General features: G+C 46.5%; 1 protein-coding gene and 1 pseudogene across 2 annotated transcripts; one reads left to right on the forward strand and one right to left on the reverse strand.

Annotated features, from left to right (window-relative positions):
* Positions 1-3142: 3142 nt before the first annotated feature.
* Positions 3143-19618, forward strand: ETHE1 (ETHE1 persulfide dioxygenase). Of its 2 annotated transcripts, XM_019434552.2 has the most exons (7): positions 3143-3298; positions 3678-3822; positions 3932-4080; positions 16660-16789; positions 18658-18747; positions 19149-19265; positions 19431-19618. In XM_019434552.2, exons 1-7 carry the CDS (start codon positions 3218-3220, stop codon positions 19481-19483), a joined length of 765 nt encoding a protein of 254 aa, XP_019290097.1. In that variant the 5' UTR covers positions 3143-3217; the 3' UTR covers positions 19484-19618. The 2 variants fall into 2 exon arrangements, with proteins under 2 accessions (XP_019290097.1, XP_019290098.1); XM_019434553.2 differs by lacking the exon at positions 3932-4080 and having other exon boundaries at positions 3184-3298.
* Positions 17592-17704, reverse strand: LOC128778124 (U6 spliceosomal RNA; annotated as a pseudogene).
* Positions 19619-20416: the final 798 nt, after the last annotated feature.

Here is a 20416-nt window from a genome sequence, read left to right on the forward strand (position 1 = left end):
GTCTCTCTCTGTCTCAAAAATAAATAAACATTAAAAAAAAAATAAGGACTCTCTCTCTTTGAAACACAACTAAAATATCATTATCACAACTTTCAAACTTTAGAGTCATTTCTTTTTACTTTATTATTATATTTTTTAATGTTCATTTATTTTTGAGAGATGGAGAGCGACAGAGAACGAGCAGGGGAGGAGCAGAGACAGAGGGAGACACAGAATCCAAAGCAGGCTCCAGGCTCTGAGCTGTCAGTACAGAGCCTCACGTGGGGCTTGAACCCACCAACTGTGAGATCATGCCCTGAGCCAAAGTCGGACCCTTAACCGACTGGGTCACCCAGGCACCCCAAGAGTCATTTCTTCACATTATCACATTTCTGCCATTGTCCCCTGCATATCTTGCTTTTCATTTGTAAGAACAATGTTTTATTTCAAACATACAGAAAGCATGAGAATAGAATTGTTTTTATTTTATTCTTTTTAATGTTTGTATTTATTTTTGAGACAGAGAGAGACAGAGCATGAGCAGGGGAGAGGCAGAGAAAGAGAGGGAGACACAGAATCTGAAGCAGGCTCCAGGCTCCGAGCTGTCAGCACAGAGCCCGACGCGGGGCTCGAACTCATGGAGTATGAGATCATGACCTGAGCTGAAGTCGGACGCTCAACCAACTGAGCCACCCAGGCGCCCCTAGAATTGTTAATAATAGAAGTGGCTGGCATCAGCAATTATCTATTGATGGCCAATGTTTCATTCCCCCACCCACTCCTCCCAGATGATTTTGAAGCTATATGCCGGACATTATATCCCATAAATATCTTTTTATTACACTTGTTGCGTCTGCATCAGAATTTAAACAAGATCCACACATTGTGTTTGTTTTCTGTGATTCTTTAATCTGTCATTGACATTTTATTTTATTTTATTTTATTTTTTAATTTTTTGATGTTTACTTATTTTTGACAGAGCGGGGTAGGGGCAGAGAGAGGGGGAGACACAGAATCTGAAGCAGGCTCCAGGCTCTGAGCTGTCAAGGCACAGCCTGATGCGGAGCTCACGAGCTATATCATGACCTGAGCGGAAGTCAGGCGCCTAACTGACTGAGCCACGCGGGCGCCTCTTTTGACTTTAAAAAAAAAAAAAAAATTTTTAACATTTATTTATTTTTGAGACAGAGAGAGACTGAGCATGAACGGGGGAGGGGCAGAGAGAGAGGGAGACACAAAATCGGAAGCAGGCTCCAGGCTCTGAGCCATCAGCCCAGAGCCCGACGCGGGGCTCGAATTCACGGACCGCGAGATCGTGACCTGAGCTGAAGTCGGACGCTTAACCGACTGAGCCACCCAGGCGCCCCTGACATAAAAAAAAAAAAAAAAAAATTATGTATTTATTTTGAGACAGAAAGCTCAAGTGGGGGAGGGGCAGGGAGAGAAGAATCCCAAGCAGGCAATGTCACTGCAGAGCCTGAAGAGCTGGATATGGGGCTCGAGTTCACAAACTACGAGATCCCGACCTGAGCCAAAATCGGATGCTTAACCGACTGAGCCACCCAGGCGCTCCTGTGATTGATATTTTAAAAGCCTCACTCTGGTTGCTGCATGGAAAACAGACTGTAGGGAGGCAGAGCAGAAGCCAGAAGCCCAGCGAGGTGGCTGCTATATATTAATTATAATATTAACTACCAGCATTTAGTTAGCACTTCTTATATACCTGAAACTATCGTGAGTGCTTGGTATACGTTCTTTCATCTCATCCTGACAGCAAGTTTTTAAGAGGAGGCGATACTATTATCCCCAGTGTACAGAAAAAGGAAAATGAGGCACAAGGAGGGAGGTCACTTATTCAAGGTCACACAGGGTCAGGGTCAGGATTTAAACTCCTGCAGCCAGGCCCTGGAACCCACGTAATTTGCATTTATGCCTTGCTGCCTCTTGACTGGGGCTGAGGGCGTGATGGTGGAGAAGTGGCCTGATTGGAGAGGTTAACTTAACAGAGCCTAGATAGGTGTACCTGGGTGGCTCAGTTGGTTAAGCGTCCGACTTAGGCTCAGATCACATGATCTGATGGTTCATGCGTTTGAGCCCCGCATCAGGCTCTGTGCTGACAGCTCAGAGCCTGGAGCTGCTCCAGATTCTGTCTCCCTCTCTCTCTGCCCCTCCCCCCACTCGCACTCTGTCTTGTCTCTGTCTCTGTCTCTGTCTCAAAAATAAATAAACATAAAAAAGTTTAAAACAGGGCCTAGTGATGAATTGGAAGGAGTTGAGGATGGTGATGAAATCACAATAATAATTTTGTTCTGTGCCAGGCGCTCTCCCAGACTCTTTACATGTCTGAACTTATTAGATCTTCACAATAAGGGAGGAGCTCTTTTCAACCTCATTTTACAGATGAGTATACTTATACTGAATGAAGCCCAGAAGACGGTAAGTTTTGAGCCCAAGGTCGCACAGTTGGGAAGGGGTATGCCCAGGTTTCTACCTCTTAGGGCTTCTCACAGCTGACCCAGAAGGTGTGCATGCCTTCAAGGGACTGGTGAACAGTCTAGCAATCCTACAGAAACAGCAAGAATGGGCCCCAGAGTGAAGAGGTCTTATTTGGGGGGAACCTCACAGTAAAGAGTGCTTGAGGATCCCTGCTTTCCTGTTTCCTCCTTCCCCTGAGCTCCTGGCAACCCCTGAACCTTCTTTTGTTTCAGCCCTGATGTCTGCACCATTCTCCTCACCGACCGGACAGGGCTCACCTCCAGGTCCCCAGCTTCTCCCAGCTTGGGCCAGGCACACAGGAGACCCCCAAGTGAGGAATAAATGTGCAAAATTCTCTCCATGACTTTGAGCTTTTCTGTCTGCCTGTTTCTCTCCTGAGAAAAACCACCGGAAATACACAAGGAGTCCCGCTATCAGTGTATTGGGGCCTCCTGTTGGGTTTTCATTTCTCTCTCTGTCCGTGCTTCTCCCAACGTCTCTCCCTCGCCTTTTGAGTGTATCCCCGTTCGCCGTTTCTCTGTCTCACCGTCTTCTCGGTGTCTGAAGTCTCTTCGCCAGACTGGACCCCCACCCCCACCCCAGCGGCCGCGGGCGCGGCCCCTTTAAGACGGCCCCGCCCCCGCCCCGCCCCGCCCGCGCCGCGCCGCGCCGCGCCCCGCCCCTCCCCGCCCAGGTCAGCCAGTGGGCACCCGGCTTCCGCCGGCGCTGCGCCTCAGCTCGGTCCCACCCGGCCGCGAGCGCGATGGCGGGGGCTACACTGAGGTTCGCCGGGCGGCAGCTCAGCCAGCGCAGCGGGTCTGGAGTCCCCATCCTCCTACGGCAGGTGCGAGGACGCTGGACCCGCAACGGGACTACTGGGCGCTGGGCGGTGGCAGGGGCGGGACTCCGGGTTCCTTGAAAGGGAGGAGATCTGGGATCCCCGGGGCTTGGGGCCGGACTCCTGAGTCCTAGACGGAAGAGGCTGCTGGAGACCCTGATTTGGCGGGGGAGTGTGTGTGTGTGGGGGGGGGTATTGGAAAGTTGGGACTCATTGGTTCAGATGGAGTAAGGTGCAGGGGCCCCAGACTCCCGACGCCGAGGGGAAAGAAGGGTTTCTGCTTCTGGATCTTAGGAAGAGAATCGAATCGAGGCTCGGAGTCCTGGGTCCCCAGTGAGTGGAAGTCTGGTTCCGCGCTCTCACCTGTCCCACGCCCCCTTCCCAGATGTTTGAGCCCAAGAGCTGCACCTACACGTACCTGTTGGGTGACAGAGAGTCCCGTGAGGCCATTCTGATCGACCCGGTTCTGGAGACAGCGCCTCGGGATGCCCAGCTGGTCAAGGAACTGGGGCTGCGGCTGCTGTATGCTGGTCAGTCTGGAGACCGAACTCCTGGGTCTGAGGGAGGAGGGCGTTGGGGGCTGGGAAGCCTGCGTCCTCCTCTGTGCCCTCCTGGACCTGGCCCTCCTTTCTCCCCCAGTGAATACCCACTGCCACGCGGATCACATTACGGGCTCAGGGCTGCTCCGGTCCCTACTCCCCGGCTGCCAGTCTGTCATCTCCCGCCTTAGCGGGGCCCAGGCTGACTTGCACATTGAGGATGGGGACTCCATCCACTTCGGGCGCTTCGTGAGTTGGATCCTGGGTCCCGAGAGGGTGGTGGCCTGGACTTCTTGGACCTAAGGGAAGAGGGGGCTGGGGGCTTGGGCTCCTGAATCCTGGGGTAGGAGGGGCCTCTGGCCTGGATTTCTGATCCCTGAATTTGTCTCTGGGAGGAGGGCGCCATAAACGCAGGTGGGGCACTGGGGCAAGAGGCTGGGCAGGTGTGTCTTTGGCCAGGCCCCTTGAGTCAACAACATTTGTGGAGTTTCCTACCACCTTGGAGCAGCTCTTTTGGCCTGGCATCTCCATAAAAGTTGATCGAGGGCTAAAATTCTGAAGCCGGGGCTGAGGGAGAGACCCAGCGCTGTCTTCTAGAGCCGCTGTTGGAGGAAGGAGCCTCCTGTTGCCCAGAGCCAGGATCAGGGTGAGGCCATCGAGGCGCCTAGGGCACAACATTTAAGGAGGTGTCCGCCCTCAGGGCCAGGCAAGGGCAGGGTGGGCACCTTCAAGCCACCACCTCCTTAAATGTCTCCCCCCACCCACCTCCCCCCTCCCCCCGCCACGTGCCAGCTTGTCTCACCCTTGGCATGGCTGTTGCTTCACACAGGAAGGGTCTGAAGGTTCCTACCTCTTTTTCGCTGTCACAGGCCTAGTCAGCAGATTTCCAGCCAGAATTTCAACCCAGAGCAATAGATAGAGGTGGAGGGGGGGCTGGGGGAGGAGAAACACCTAACAAAGCTTTTGTTTTTCTGATCAGACTGGCTAAAGATACGGAGAGTCTGGCTGACTTTGGGGACAGAATGGTCAAGGGATAGGATGAAGTCTTGGCCTCCAGGTTAGAGGGTTTTGCTAAATGGGGATAGTTTATATGAGTCAGAGCATTTAGAGGAAATGAGGGCTGTGTGTGGGATCAGAGGGCTTAGCTACATGGATGTGGTGTCTTCAAGTCCTCTTCTGGAAGCGGGTAAAAAAAAATGCACTGTACTTTTACATACACTGCACGTAATTGTCAGGTATTAGCAAGCACTTCTTGAGTTGAGAAGGCTTAGAAGAGTGAAAAACTGTGGGGATTTTGTGTCAAGATGAGCCCTTTGTTAGACTGACTGAATGAATGAATGCATGCATGCATGTTGAAGGGTTTAGCTGTGGCGAATTTAGCTTCAGTGTCTTTTTTTTTTTTTTTAAGTTTATGTATTTATTTTAAGAGAGGGGAGGGGCAGAGAGAGAGAGGGAGAGAGAGAGAATCCCAAGCAGGAGCCACACCGTCCGCGCAGAGCCCGATGTAGGGCTCAGACCCAGGAACGCTGAGATCATGACCCGAGCCCAAGTCAAGAGTTGGATGCTTAACTGAACTAGCCACCCAGGTGCCCCTTCTGTGTCTGTTTTTGTTTTTTTTTTTTAATTTTTTTTTTTTTTAACGTTTATTTATTTTTGAGACAGAGAGAGACAGAGCATGAACAGGGGAGGGGCAGAGAGAGAGGGAGACACAGAATCTGAAGCAGGCTCCAGGCTCTGAGCTGTCAGCACAGAGCCCGACACGGGGCTCGAACTCACGGACCGCGAGATCATGACCTGAGCTGAAGTCGGATGCGTAACCGACCGAGCCACCCAGGCGCCCCTGTGTCTGTTTTTTTGAACAACTTAATTGGTATAATTCACAAACCGTCCAATTCATCCACTGGAACTTTACACTTCTTAGTATATTCAGAGTTGAGTCCATCCGTCACCACAATTAATTTTAGAATATTTTTGTCACTTCCAAAAGAAATCCCACTCCCCCTGATTGTCACCCCAGCCCCCTCCCCTCTTGCCCCTACAGCCTTAGGCAACCATTAATCTCTTTTGTGTTTCTACAGTCTTGTGTGTTCTGGGTATTTCATAGAGACGGAATCATGTGTTATATGGCCTTTTTTGACGCGCTTCTGTTGCTGACCCTACATGTTCAAGGTTCACCTGTATTGTAGCACCTATCAGCATTTCATTCTTTTTTATGGCTGAGTACTCTTCCATTGTGTGAATATACCTCATTCATTCATCCATCAGCCAATAGACATTTTAGCTCTTTCCACTTTTTGGCAATGATAAATGATGCTGCTAAAATACTCATGTACGAGTTTTTGTGTGTCCCTCCATTTTCATTTCTTTTTGCATATATATATATATATATATATATATATATATATATACACACCTAGGATGGAATTGCTAAATCAATAATCACTCTATATATTTAATACTTTGAGGACCCGACTGACCGATATCCAAAGTGGCTGCACCATTTTATGTTCCCACCAGCAGCGAATGAAAGTGCTAGTTTCTGGGCATCCTTGCCAACCCTTGCCAGTACCTGTCTTTATGATTATTCAGTGTTCTGTGTGGTTTTCATTTGTGTTCTTTAGATACCTTTAGCGATGGCCACATTTTTTTCCTCCCTCATTTTCTTCCCCCCGTTTTATTTATTTATTTGTTTATTAAAATCTTTTTTTTAATATTTATTTATTTCTGAGACAGAGAGAGACAGAGCATGAGATGGGGAGGGGCAGAGAGAGAGGGAGACAGAGGATATGAAGCAGGTTCTGTGCTGACAGCAGAGAGACCAATGCAGGGCTCGAACTCATGAACCATGAAATCAAGACCTGAGCCAAAGTCTGATGCTAAACCGACTGAGCCACCCGGGCACCCTGTAAATTCCTACATATGTTTACACTTGAGCATCCATTGCTAAGATCCAGATACAGAACATACCTATCACCCCAGAAGTTTTCCTTGTCTTTCTCCCTGGCCATTGACACCCCCATCAAAACACCATTCTTCTTACTTATTTTTTTATTTCTAATTTTCTTTCCCTTATGAGAAGGACTTTTTTTTTGATGAATTTTTTAAATTTTATTTTTTATTTTTTAAAATTTACATCCAAATTAATTAGCATATAGTGAAACATTGATTTCGGGAGTAGATTCCTTAGTGCCTCTTACCCATTTAGCCCATCCCCCTTCCCACAACCCCTCCCGTAACCCTCAATTTGTTCTCCATATTTAGGAGTCTTTTCTGTTTGGTCCCCCTCCCTGTTTTTATATTATTTTTGTTTCCCTTCCCTGTGTTCATCTGTTTTGTCTCTTAAAGTCCTCATATGAGTGAAGTCATATGATTTGTGTTTTTCTCTGACTGACTAATTTCACTTAGCATAATACCTTCCAGTTCCATCCACGTAGTTGCAAATGGCAAGATTTCATTCTTTTTGATTGCCGAGTAATATTCCATTGTGTGTGTATACACACACACACAGACACACACACACACACACACACACACACATATATATATATATATATATATATATATATATATATACACCACATCTTCTTTATCTGTTCATCCATCGATGGACATTTGGGCTCTTTCCATACTTTGGCTATTGTCGATAGTGCTGCTATAAACATGGGGGTGCGTGTGTCCCTTCGAAATAGCACACCTGTATCCTTTGGATAAATGCCTAGTCGTGCAATTGCTGGGCCGTAGGGTAGTTCTATTTTTAGTTTTTTGAGGAACCTCCATACTGTTCTCCAGAGTGGCTGCACCAGCTTGGATTCCCAGAGAAGGACTTTTAAGATTTACAATATTAGCTCCTTCCTTCCTTCCTTCCTTCCTTCCTTCCTTCCTTCCTTCCTCCCTCCCTCCCTCCCTCCCTCCCTCCCTCCCTCCTTATTTCCTTCCTTCCTCCCTCCCTCCCTCCCTTCCTCCCTCCCTCCTTATTTCCTTCCTTCCTTCCTTCCTTCCTTCCTTCCTTCCTTCCTTCCTTCCTTCCTTTCTTGGCTGCATGCCTAACGTGGGACTTGAACTCACTACCCTAAAATCAAGAATCACATGCTTTACTGACTGAGCCAGCAGGCGCCCCTCTTCTGACTTATTTAATCACAGATTAGTTCTACATGTTCTGGACCTTGTCAACAGGAGTCATACAATGTGTATTCTTTTGTGCCTGGCTTCTTTTACTCCACACAATGTTGTATGTATTTGTAGTCCTTTCCTTCTGTTGCTATATAGCAGAGATTGGCAAACTTCTTCTGTAAAGGACCAGACAGTAACTGTTTTCGGTTCTGCAGGCCATATGGTCTCTGTTGTAACCACTCAGTTGTGTTGGTGTGAAAGCAGTCGTAGACAATGCATAAATGAATAAGCATGGCTGTGCTCCAATAAAACTTTATTTATGGCCTCCGAAATTTTCATTTCGGCATTCTCATGTATTATGAAATACCACTCCCATTTTTATTTATTTTTCCAACCATGAAAAAAGTGTAAAAACCATTCTTAGCCCTCAGGCCATACAAAAACAGGTGACAGGCCAAATTTGGTGCAGCAGCCATAGTTTGCCAACCCCTGATGTAGAGCATTTCACTATATGAATTTATGGCAATCTATCCATTTTCCTTTTGCTGGTTGATTCCAGTTTTTGGCTATTATGAACTAATGCGACTGTGAGGGGTCCTTATACAGATCTCTTGGTGGACACTATTCTCAATTCCAAGGAATGGACTTTCTGGGTCATAGGACTGACATACACTTAACTTGAGTAGAAATTGCCAGTTTTTTTTGAGCTGGTTGTATATTTTGCATTCACAGTGGGCCAGATTTGGATGGTTTCACTGCAGAAATAAATTTCTGTTTTAATGAGCAATGAGATGTGAACATTTCAGCTCCCATGAGGACTGGCAGATTCAGAAAGTTAGTCTTGTTTGTTTAATATGTTAATTTAGAGCATTGCCAGATACTGATCCCCCAGATCCCACTTTAGAGATTCTGATTTAATTGTTAGGGGTGAACACAGGGAACCAGTATATTTTAAAAGCTCACAGGTGGGGTGCCTGGCTGGCTCAGTCAGCAGAGCTTGTGACTCTTGATCTCGAGGTTAAGTCCAAGCCCCACGTTGGGTGTAGAGATGACTTAAAAATAAAATATTAAGAAAAATAAAATAAAAGCTCCCAGGTGGTCCTCTTGTAGTCCAAATGAGGATTTCAGTGCTTCCTTCTATTTGGAACTATTTGAATTGGGGAACCCTCCCAACATTTTATGAAAAATGGCAAGCATACAGAAAAATTGAAAGAAAAATTGACCGTGTACGTCGGGTCCATCCATCACCTGTCTTAATTTTTGACTCATCGTCAAGTTGTAGATATCTGTACACTGTCCTCTGAACATCACAACTAATGTTGTTTTCTTTCACAAAGGAAAGGAAGGCTGATGGAGGTTCAGAGTATTTAGCTGCAGTGGGAAAAGACATTTTGGGTTTTTGAGTTCAGAGTGCACAGAAATAGTGGTTGGTTATATCAAGATTAAGGGTTTTGTTTTGCTTTGTTTAAGTTTACTTATTTATTTTGAGAGAGAATCCCAAGCAGGCTCTGCGCTCACAGATGCGGGACTCGAACTCACAAACCATGAGATCATGGCCTGAACCAAAATCAGGAGTCAGATGCCTAACCCACTGAGCCACCCAGGAGCCCCCAAGATGAAGTGCTTTTGAATAAAGGAGTCGTGGCATGAACCTGGGGACCAAATGGAATAGGAGGCAAGAGTTCGCCTGCCACCAGGGGGCAGTGTGGGCCGTGGGAACTGCGAGGCGAGTGAGCTTGCGGGGCGGGTCTCTTTCCTGTTGGTTCAGGGGATGGGACCGAGTTTGAGAAGCTACCCCTGCAGCGGGAAGCCCCCCCCGGGAAGGAGCACCTGCTGAAAGGTGTCACGTATTTGCAGCACCGTGGATGGGAAGAAGAAATGTGAAAGAATGTGCGGTTAGGCAGGCCTATGGAATCCCTGCAGAATATTCTGCCGCTGAGATTATCCAGTTTCAAGAACAGGTGACCTGCGTGAGGTCAAGATATTAGGTGCTTACCCCCACAACTTTTTTTTTTTTAATTTTTTTATTTTTTTGAGAGAGGGAGGCAGAGGGTCTGAATGGCGCCCCTGAATAAAAAATAAATAAAACATACCTATTCAGAGATCCAACAAAATTTACTGCATTGGAAGTTAAAACTGAGACTTTTTTTTTTAACACAAGAATATCCAAGTACTCCCATCAGCCGTCAGAGCAGTGACGTCATCACCAGCCACGGAGCTTCTAGAAAACACCACCGAACTCTGATGGGAGAATGACAGTAAGAAGGGTGGAAGAAGTCTTCCTACTCTCGTGAAAATAGTTTTCACCTCGCAGACCCTCAAGGTTCCCTTGACCACACTTTGAGAACAATTCTTTTACAAAATCTTTGTCACAGAAAATATACAATAATTCTGAAATCATTCTTAAATCCAGGCCATGAATCATTTTTAAGGCTGTTTTTAGGAACCAGGACCCAACGAGGTTCATGTAAATCTCGAACACTTTACGGCCACCTGGGTGGCTCAGTTGGTTAAGCGCCGACTCTTGAGTTCTGCCCAGGTCATGACCTCATGGTTGTGGGATTAAGTCCCATGTTGGGCTCTGTGATGAGCGTGGGGCCTGCTTGGTCTTTCTCCCTCTCTCTGCCCCTTCTCCTCTCACTCTCTCTCTAGATAAATAAACGTTTTTTTAAAGCTACAACAAATAATTCTACAATAGTTTCATACCCTTTCTGCACCATGACATTGACTTCTGAAGTTTCCGGCCTGTTGTCTTGTAGAACGTTCCACGTGCTGGGTGCGTCCGGTTGTTTGCTCGTGGTGTCATTCAACTTCTTCTTCTTTGCTGGCAACTGGAATAGATGGTATATATTTTGATATCGGTTAGTGGTAATAATGAGAATTTAACAATAGTTAACAAGCATTGTGGGTTTGCTTCTTGCCACACACTGTGCTGAAGTCTGTAAGTGCATTTCCTCAGCTTTTGTCTGGAAGGATTTTCATAATCAAACATTGCTGCAGGCAGCAGGGAGTGGTGGGGCCTGTGGCAAATGTTAGGGTGTGTGTTCTGTGTATGAGGCGGGACACCCACTGCACAATTCGAGTTGATTATGCATGTTTAGGAATGTAGTCTGTCTACTGCCAAGCCTTCTCTCTCTTTTTTTAATAGAAGCTGCAAATATACGTTCTTCAGAAATCTTCCACTTTTTTTTTTTTTTTTTTTTTTTTTTTGAGAGAGACAGAGCGCGCAAGTGTGTGTGAGCTGGGGAGGGGCAGAGAGAGAGGGAGACACAGAATCCGAAGCAGCCCCCGGGCTCCGAGCTGTCAGCACAGACGTGGGGCTTGAACTCACCACCCATGAGATCGTGACTTGAGCCAAAGTTGATGCTTAACCAGCTGAGCCACCCAGGCGCCCTAAGAGAGAATGTTAAGCAGGTTCCGTGCTGTCAGCGTGGAGCTCGACAGAGCCCAATGCAGGGCTCCATCTCATGACCTTGAGATCATGACCTGAGCCGAAATCAAGAGTGGGATGCTCAACTAACTGGGCCAGCAGACACCCCCGAAATCTTCTACTCCTTAAGGGTAGACTACAAATGCAGACTTCTCATAACTCCTGAGCAGTCCAAACAAAACACTTCTATGGCTGAATCTGGCCCTTGGGCCTTTGCTGTTTCTTCTCTGACAAACAGATCTCAACCTTCATACCCACATAGTGGGATCAGAAATATTCTCCCCATTTTACAGAGAAGGAAATATTTTCCCCCTTTTAAAGAGGGGAAGTGACTTGCCCCAAAATTACACTGAGAAAGTGGCCAAGCGGGGATTTGAACCCAGGAGGCCTTGTGGTTCCAGTAGATCAGTGTTTTTACAAATTTTAAAACATCATCATGATTATGTTACTTTTATTATACAGCGAATATTGTGTGCTGGGCATTTTTCTAAGTGCTTTACAGATACAAAATAATTTGATCCTTGTAATAGCCCTATGGGGTGGGGACAATTATTATCCCCATTTTACAAATGAGTAGAGAAGCCCAGAGAGGTGAAGTGACTTGTGCAAGGACACACAGCTAGTAATAGCTGAGCCAAATTTAGAACCCATGTCACCTGGCTCAGAAAACTGTTCTTGACCACTGGTCCATGCACCTTCGCCATGAGATGGGATGTTTTCCTTCTGGATTCGCCAATGAAACCTCCACTTCATGAAATACCACTTCCCTGTACTGTGTAGTGGGCACCCTGAGATTTCTCACTTTATCCTATCCCCCTCCTTGCCCCATCCATCCTATTCCATTCCACACCTTTCTGCTCTTCTGTGTCTAGTGCATTTTATTTGCTTTTGTCTTATCCGTGAGATTCGTTCATATTCTAGTATATGGTTATAGTTGGCACGTTCTTATTCTCATCCTGTGCCTCAGTTTCCTCATCTGCAGAATGGGCACAGGAACGGTACCTACGTCATAAGGGTGTGTGTGGACTGAGTGAGTTCAGTCGAGTTGAACACTTAGAAGAGAGCCCGGCACAGGAGAAGGGGTCAGTCAATGTCAGGGCTCTTGGAAATGAGTCGATCTGACTAATGGGTGAAGAGGGAAGGGTGTACCTAGCAGAGAGAATTGCATGGGCAAGAGGTGTGGAAAAACCTGGTGCTTTCTGGAAATGACCCTGGGTTTCAGAGTAGCTGGGCGTGTTGAGAAATGGAGGATGTTATAGGACACTGGGCTGTGAAGGTGGACAGGCACCAGAGCAGGGGCATTTCAAAAGTTAGGCCGAGGACCCAGAACTCTGCCCTGGGGACAGTGGGAGCCAAGGAAGAGTCTTGAGCAGAGAGGAGCAGGTTTGAATCTGGGCAATAGAAACCCCCTTCAGGGTCATGCGGGAGACGGATGGAGGCTGGCGGGCCAGGGAGGATGCTGGTGGTTGTTCCGAGCAGGAGAGGATGAGGCCCAAGATGGGTGGGACGGTGGGAGGTACATGGTGGTGGAGGACGGATTCTAGATATTCCAGAGAAGGGAACGGCCAGGGATCCTGCTCACTAGCCAAGCCACTTGCGACACAGATTCCATCACCAAGGGCCTAAGGAATCTTGATCTACGTGGCAAGCAGGATTTTGCTCAATCGATATTAAAATCTTGTCCAATTTATACACATACACAATTACATATACCATATATATACTTTCACCGTACCATATAGACCATATAGATAGTTTCTAACTGTACTGGTTGTTCATGGCTGATGTCCTTCTGATTGGTCAATACCCATTGCTACAACTGTGATTAGCTACTTTGAACACTACTCCTGATCATCCATCACAACATTTAGTTTGAAAGACACCCATGTCTTTTGCTTTAAAAAAAAATTCAGAGATACAGGGTTAGTATCCAAAATCTATAAAGAACTTATCAAACTCAATACCCAAAAAACACATAATCGGTGAAGAAATGGGCCAAAGAGATGAATAGACACTTCTCCAAAGAAGACATCCAGCCGGCCAACCGCCACATGAGAAGATGCTCCACGTCACTCATCATCAGGGAAATACAAATCAAAACCACAATGAGATACCTCCTTACACCTGTCAGAATGGCGAACATTAACAACTCAGGCAACGACAGATGTTGGCGAGGATGTGGACAAAGGGGAACACTTTTGCACTGCTGGTGGGAATGCAAGCTGGTGCAGCCACTCTGGAAAACAGTATGGAGGTTCCTCAAAAAACTAAAGATGGAACTACCCTACGACCCAGCAATTGCACGACTAGGCATTTATCCACGGGGTACAGGGATGCCGTTTTGAAGGGGCACATGCACCCCCATGTTTATAGCAGCACTATCGACAATTGCCAAAGTATGGAAAGAGCCCAAATGTCCATCGATGGATGAATGGATAAAGAAGATGTGGTCTATATATACAATGGAGTATTACTCAGCAATCAAAAAGAAGGAAATCTTGCCATTTGCAACACTGGATAGAACTGGAGGGTATTATGCTAAGTAAAATTAGTCAGAGAAAGACAAAAATCATGTGACTTCACTCATATGAGGACTTTAAGACACAAAACAGATGAACACAAAGGAAGGGAAGGAAAAATTAGATAAAAACAGAGAGGGAGACAGGTGATAAGAGACCCTTAAACACAGAGAACAAACTGAGGGTTGCTGGCGGGGTGTTGGGTGGGGGGTGGGCTAAATGGGCAAGGGGCATTAAGGAGGACACTTGTTGGGATGAGCACTGGGTGTTCTATGTAAGTGATAAATCAGTAAATTCTATTCCTGAAACCACTGTCACACTGTATGTTAACTAACTTGGATTTAAATAAAAATAAAATGAAATAAAGGCTCCTGAGAAAGAAAAATTCAGAGAGTACAGAAACAGACCAAATAAAAAGTGAAAGATATCCCTTTGCTGCCACCAAAAGGTGTTAATTTGGTGCAGGATGCCTGCGATTTTTCCCACAAGCTTTTGCAAGGTCTGTGATTTTGCTTTGCATTTGTTTGGCATTGCGCATCTATCCTATTATATATGAGCTAGGAAGGCGTTTGGCTGAAAAACCAATACATGACTTAAAAAACCATACAGTGGCTTAAATAATCGGGTGTTCAATGTTCTCCTGTAATAGAGTCTGGAAGAAGGCAGTCATGGTCCGATTAAGCAGCGCTATCATTTTGGGGATTCTTTTTCATGGTTGCAAGGTGGTTGCTGCAGCTGCAGCCATCACATCTTTGTCCAGAACCAGATGAAGTGGGAAGGAGAGGTGGCAAACTCTTGTATCAGGAAGGGAAAAGCTTTCTCAGACGTTCTCAGACATTTACGGAGATCTTGGTGGCCAGAGAACCGTGTCAGAAGCCACCCAAGCTACCACGGAGGCTAAGGAAGTGCTTGGCTGGGCACACGGATGCCCCGAGCCAAACTGGAGACCTGTGAGTGGGGAAGGGCAGAATGGGTGCTGGGTGTGGACACAGGGTCTGCACATGGTGCCCTTCTATAATCTGCTGATTAGACTGACCTGGACCAGGATGCTAATTGGTGGGAAGGGTGCTATGTGAGCGGGGAACTAATCTTCTAAGTGGTTGTTAGATCATTAGGGTAACAATTGTTTTCTGACAGTTGCTTCCCTGAACTGAGTGTGGGAATTTAGATAATGAGGATTTTCCTGCGTGGGCGTTTTTTGCACATGTGTCGGAAGTTCTTAACAGTACTTAACAGCAGTAACTTTGAGGGGTCAGAAAGAGTGCACATTTGAGATGCTGGTAAACACTACAAACTTGCCCTCTGAAATGGCTACATGGAGTCATACCCGCGTCCCGGGAAACAAAAGGGCTTGCCTCAAACACCCTGAGCAATACCCTAACAGTTGCCAATCTGGTACGTGAAAAGTGAGGGTTTTTAACATTTAAATCTCCCTCCTTTTCTCCCAAAAAAGGGAGATCAAATATTGTTTCAGATGGTTTTTGACTATTTGTTTCCTCTTCCATAATTGCCTCTTTTTTTTTTTTTTTTCTTTTGTGCATTTTTCTTTTGGGAGTTTTTATTGATGCTTAGGAGCTGTTTATATATGATGGCTATTCACACTTTATAATACTTTCTTATACATGCTGCTAATATTGTCTGAGTTTTTTGTCTTTTAACTCTTATTTTGTTCTTTTCTATGATGAAGTTAAACTATGTGGTCATCCTTGTCACTGTTTTTCCTTATATGTGTGTGTGTGTGTGTATGTGTGTGTATAATCTCCTTACGTATTTATAAGATTATATATATCTTTGGGGCGCCTGGCTGGCTCAGTCGGTTGAGCGTCTGACTTCAGGTCAGGTCATGATCTCACGGTTCGTGAGTTCCAGCCCCGCGTCGGGCTCTCTGCTGACAGCTCAGAGCCTGGAGCCTGCTTCTCATTCTGTGTCTCCCCCTCTCTCTGCCCCTCCCCGCTCATACTCTGTCTCTCTCTGTTTCTCAATAATAAATAAACGTTAAAAAAAGTCATGTTTTAAAAAAAGATTATATATATCTTTATATGATTTTATATATATTCTTATATACTCATAATATCCTTATATATTTTCCTCTAGAATTCTTTTTTCTCTCTCTAGAATTCTTACGGTTCTTTTAATGTTTACATCTTTAGTTTATCCTGAATTTTGTGTTTTACTTTTAATTATAAAATGACATGTTTTCTGTTTAAAAATTGTTAATGTAGGAAAAGCCTAAAGAAAAAAATATATTTTGAGTGAATGAATAAATTTTTTTTAAAAGATGACACTGTACAAGTTTTTTTTTTTTTTTAATCTGCTTTTAGCACTTACCGGATATTTAACATATTTTCATGTCATTAAATATTTGTGTATAGCATCTTTAATTTCATTTCAATAACATAATTTTATTATTTAATTTTTTAAATGTGTATTTATTTATTTTGAGAGAGAGAGAGACAGCGAGCGAGCAGGTGCGTGGGGGAGGGGCAGAGACAGAGGGAGAGAGAGAATACCCAACAGGCTCCATGCTGTCAGTGCAGAGGCAGACGATGCCTGGCTCGATCCCATGAACAGCAAGATCATGACCTGAGCTGAAATCAAGAGTCAGGCGCTTAACTGACTGAGCCACCCAGGCACACCTAATCTTTTTGCAAAAAACTATGCTAGCTAGATGTGATCCTGAGGTGGGATGGGTGCTTCTGGGGTCAGTTTTGCCATCAGACCAGAGTCCTTGGCTTATTGATAACTGTCTGTACATTCCTTCCCCACCAGGCCTTGGAGACCCGGGCCAGCCCCGGCCACACCCCAGGCTGTGTCACCTTCGTCCTGAATGACCACAGCATGGCCTTCACTGGAGATGCCCTGCTCATCCGAGGGTGTGGGCGGACGGACTTCCAGCAAGGTCACAGACCCCCTTCTCCAGCCTGAGATCGTAGGATGGTTATGCGTGGGCCAGAGTTTTAAGGACCTGTTGTAAGAATGAATGAATGGGTGTTAGAATGACACCAGAGTTTTAAGGACCTGTTGTAAGAATGAATGAATGGGGGTTTTAGGGCGTCAGGATTAGATTCAAGAAGTTTAGACGCTGGAGTCGGGGAGAGTTAGAGTCATGGCCCTTGGGGGGCAGATGCAGTGGTTTACTGTATTGAGGGACAGTTAGATTCAAGGGGGGGCGTTAGTTATCTATCGCTGTGAAACAAATGACCCCAGAGTGTAATGACTTAAAACAATGATTAACATTATCTCGCATAACTTCTGAGAGTCAGGACTCTGGGAGTAGCTTAGCTGGGTGGTTCCGGCTCAGCATCTTTCATGGAGGGCACAGTCAAGCTAGGGCCTGGGCTGCCGTCATCTGAAGGCGTGACTGGGGCTGGAGGGTCCGCTTCCAAAGGCGCCTCACTCACATGGCTGGCAAGCTGGCTCCCACTGTTGGCAGGAGGCCTCAGTTTCTCACCATGTGACCTCTCCATGGGGGTGCTTTGTCTTCATGACCTGGCAGCGGGGTTCCTCCAGAGGGCGTGATCAGAGAGATGCAACGGGCAAGCAGTCCGAAGCCCTAACTTTTTCTTAATGACCTAGTCTCAGAAGTTAACCTCTGCCATGTCACTTAGTGGAGACCACTAAGTCAAGGCGAGGGGAAAAGGATCACATTTTGAACAGAAAAGTGTCAGTGAGTTTGTGGACATATATTTATTATTTATTTTAATAATATTTTAATATTTATGCTTCACGGAATTTGTATGTCACCCTAGCATAGGGGCCACGCTCACCTTTTCTGTATCATTCCAATTGTAGTGTATGTACCGCCCAAGGGAGCCCTTTTTTATTTATTTATTTTTTTTTAAGTAATCTCTACATCCAACGTGGGACCTGAACCCACAACCCCAAGCTCAAGAGTCACATGCTCTACCGACTGAGCCAGCCAGGCGCCCCTGTGGACATATTTTTAAACCCCATAAGGAGTTTGGCTGCTGGAGGTGTCTCAGCGGAGAGGGGTGTGAGTTTGATTCAGGAGTTCGGCTGCTAGGGGGGCAGTTAGATTCAGGAGTTTCACTGTGGGAAGGGAGTTTAGTTTCAGAACCTCTGGGTGTGCCCGCCCTTCAGCGTGTGCGTGCGACTACGGGGCTGACACTAGATTGGGAGGATTTAGCTGCCCTGATAAAGACAGAGGAAAGATAGGACAACCTTGAGCTGGAAGTGTGTAACCAGAGCCCCAGGCTGCCTCTTGCTTCCTCTTCCTCTCCTCATGCCTCCGTCTGTGTCTGTCTGTTTCTTTCCGAGGTGCCTCATCTCCCATTTATCCACTCCCGGCACAGTTACGAAATTGAAGGATTGGGCTGACATGAATGGCGGGAATGATGGTCTAGAGAGGTTTGCCCCCGCCCCAGTTGAGGACTCAGAGGTTGTTGTTGGAACCATTCTCTTTGGCCTCATGTCTTCAGTTTCTTACCTTCTAGTCCAGCCTCCCTGCCCTGAAGCTTTTCTTGGCATCCCCAGGCTGAGGGCACAACTCCCTGGTGCTTCAGGATCTCATCCCAACCTTACTTACCACCATGGTGAATTTCTCACCATTCCTCAATTCTTCGCCTATGCTGTTCCATCTGTCTAGAATGCCCTTTCCTCTCTTTCTGTGCCTAGGCAGAGGGGTCCTGGCAGGAAATGAGGGGGGCAGTTTAGCTATGTGATTTTATCCTCCCACCCTTTTCTTGAAGGAAGGGATTAGAGGGCTCCTGTCCTGTTGATTCACTCCTCTGAACTTTCCCTCCCCAGGCTGTGCTAAGACCTTGTACCACTCGGTCCATGAAAAGATCTTCACGCTTCCAGGAGACTGTCTGGTCTACCCTGCTCATGATTACCATGGTGAGGGCTTCCTGGGGGAAGTATGGGACTTCCATAACTTTCCATTTGAGAGGGCGTACCAAACCGCTGTAGTCCTTGTGGGGCATGGAGACTACAATTCCTAGAAATTCCTCTGGCCAAAAAAGATTAAGTGCTTAGGTGTGCCGAGTGTGGATGGAGAAGCTACAACTAGAATTCCGGAGGGCAGGAGTTTTCCTGGGACTTCCTTATAGAGCTTAGAGACGGTGGGAAACTACATTTCCCATAGTGCCCTTTGAGGAGAGCCAGCGATCTCAGAAACATTCTGGGAAGAGCCTATTAGTCCCAGGCCCGAGATGCACCCTAAGCCTCCTGGGAAGTGTAGTCCTAGGAAGCCCCAGGCACTTGCCAGGTTGACATTCTTCCCCTCCCTTGGCCACTAGGGCTCACAGTGTCCACTGTGGAGGAGGAGAGGACTTTGAACCCTCGGCTCACTCTCAGCTGTGAGGAATTTGTCAAGGTCATGGACAACCTGAACTTGCCCAAGCCTCAGCAGATAGGTGAGCATTTGGGGCCGGGACTGCTGGGTCTGAGGGAGGGTGGGGCTCAGGGCCAGAACTCTAGTTTCCCAAAGAAGAGGGGCTCCTAGGATTTCTGGGTCCCCAGGGGGGGCATGAGGGGTTCTGCTGGAGCCCTTTGTTTTAACCTTGGTTTCTTCCTTTCAGACATTGCGGTTCCAGCTAATATGCGCTGTGGGATCCAGACTCCCCTTTCCTGACCTGGCTTTGTCAGGTGCTCATATCCGTTAAGAATGTACTAGGTGGGGTACAGAGGGGGGCGCCATCACCGAAGCCTCTCTTCTTCCCCTCCCTCACCAGCCCTTGAGCTTCTTAAATAAAATTTAAAAAGTTTCTTTTTGTTTTGTTTTGTTGTTGCTCTGAATCTTATTTCTGTCCATTTTCTGGGGGAACCAGTTGGTTTTCTGGGCTGAGGTGTCTGGTCTAGAGAGGCCAAGGGGGTGAGCAAGGTCACTGAAGATCCAGGGTGCCTGGAAGGAGGAAATTTTCCAACTCACAAGATCAGAAACTCGTATCTGGGGCAGGGCTTCTCACCTCCTTGGATTAGAACACGGTCTTGAGTTTGAACCACTTCTACCTGTATGTAAGACCCAGGATAAGGTGCTCCACTTCTCCGGGCCTCAGTTTCAATCTGTAAGATGGAAATAATACTAATAATAGGGTGTCATGATGACCCAAAGAATCCACATGTATGAGGTGCTTGGCACCCTCCCCGCATGGCCGGGTTCCTATCAGTGGTGACAATTATTGTAACTATCATTTGGAATGATCTTCCAGGCACTTCCTGGCTGCGCCAGAGTGACAGTATGCCTAATGGTTAAGAACACAGACTTTCCAGAGAACAACTCCAGCTTTAAGATTAACAACATGTATAGACTTTGTGCACATTTGTCCCTCTCAGCCTCAGTTTCCCCAGCTATAAAATGGAGATGGTAATCCCTTTCTCATTAGGCTACTGTAAGGATGAAATTAACGTGTATAAAGTGTTTAGCACAGTTCCTGACATCCAATAATCCTTTCTCACGTGCCGATTATTTTCCTGTTTTTGCCCAGAGAGGAAAGGGTCTGGCTGAGACCTTTAACCTCTGCCCTCCACCCCATAACAGATGGGGGGGGGGGCACACTTTCCCGGT

Source organism: Panthera pardus, unplaced genomic scaffold (assembly GCF_024362965.1).
Source record: "Panthera pardus isolate Hobbes unplaced genomic scaffold, ASM2436296v1 HiC_scaffold_18, whole genome shotgun sequence".
Lineage (NCBI taxonomy): Eukaryota > Metazoa > Chordata > Mammalia > Carnivora > Felidae > Panthera > Panthera pardus.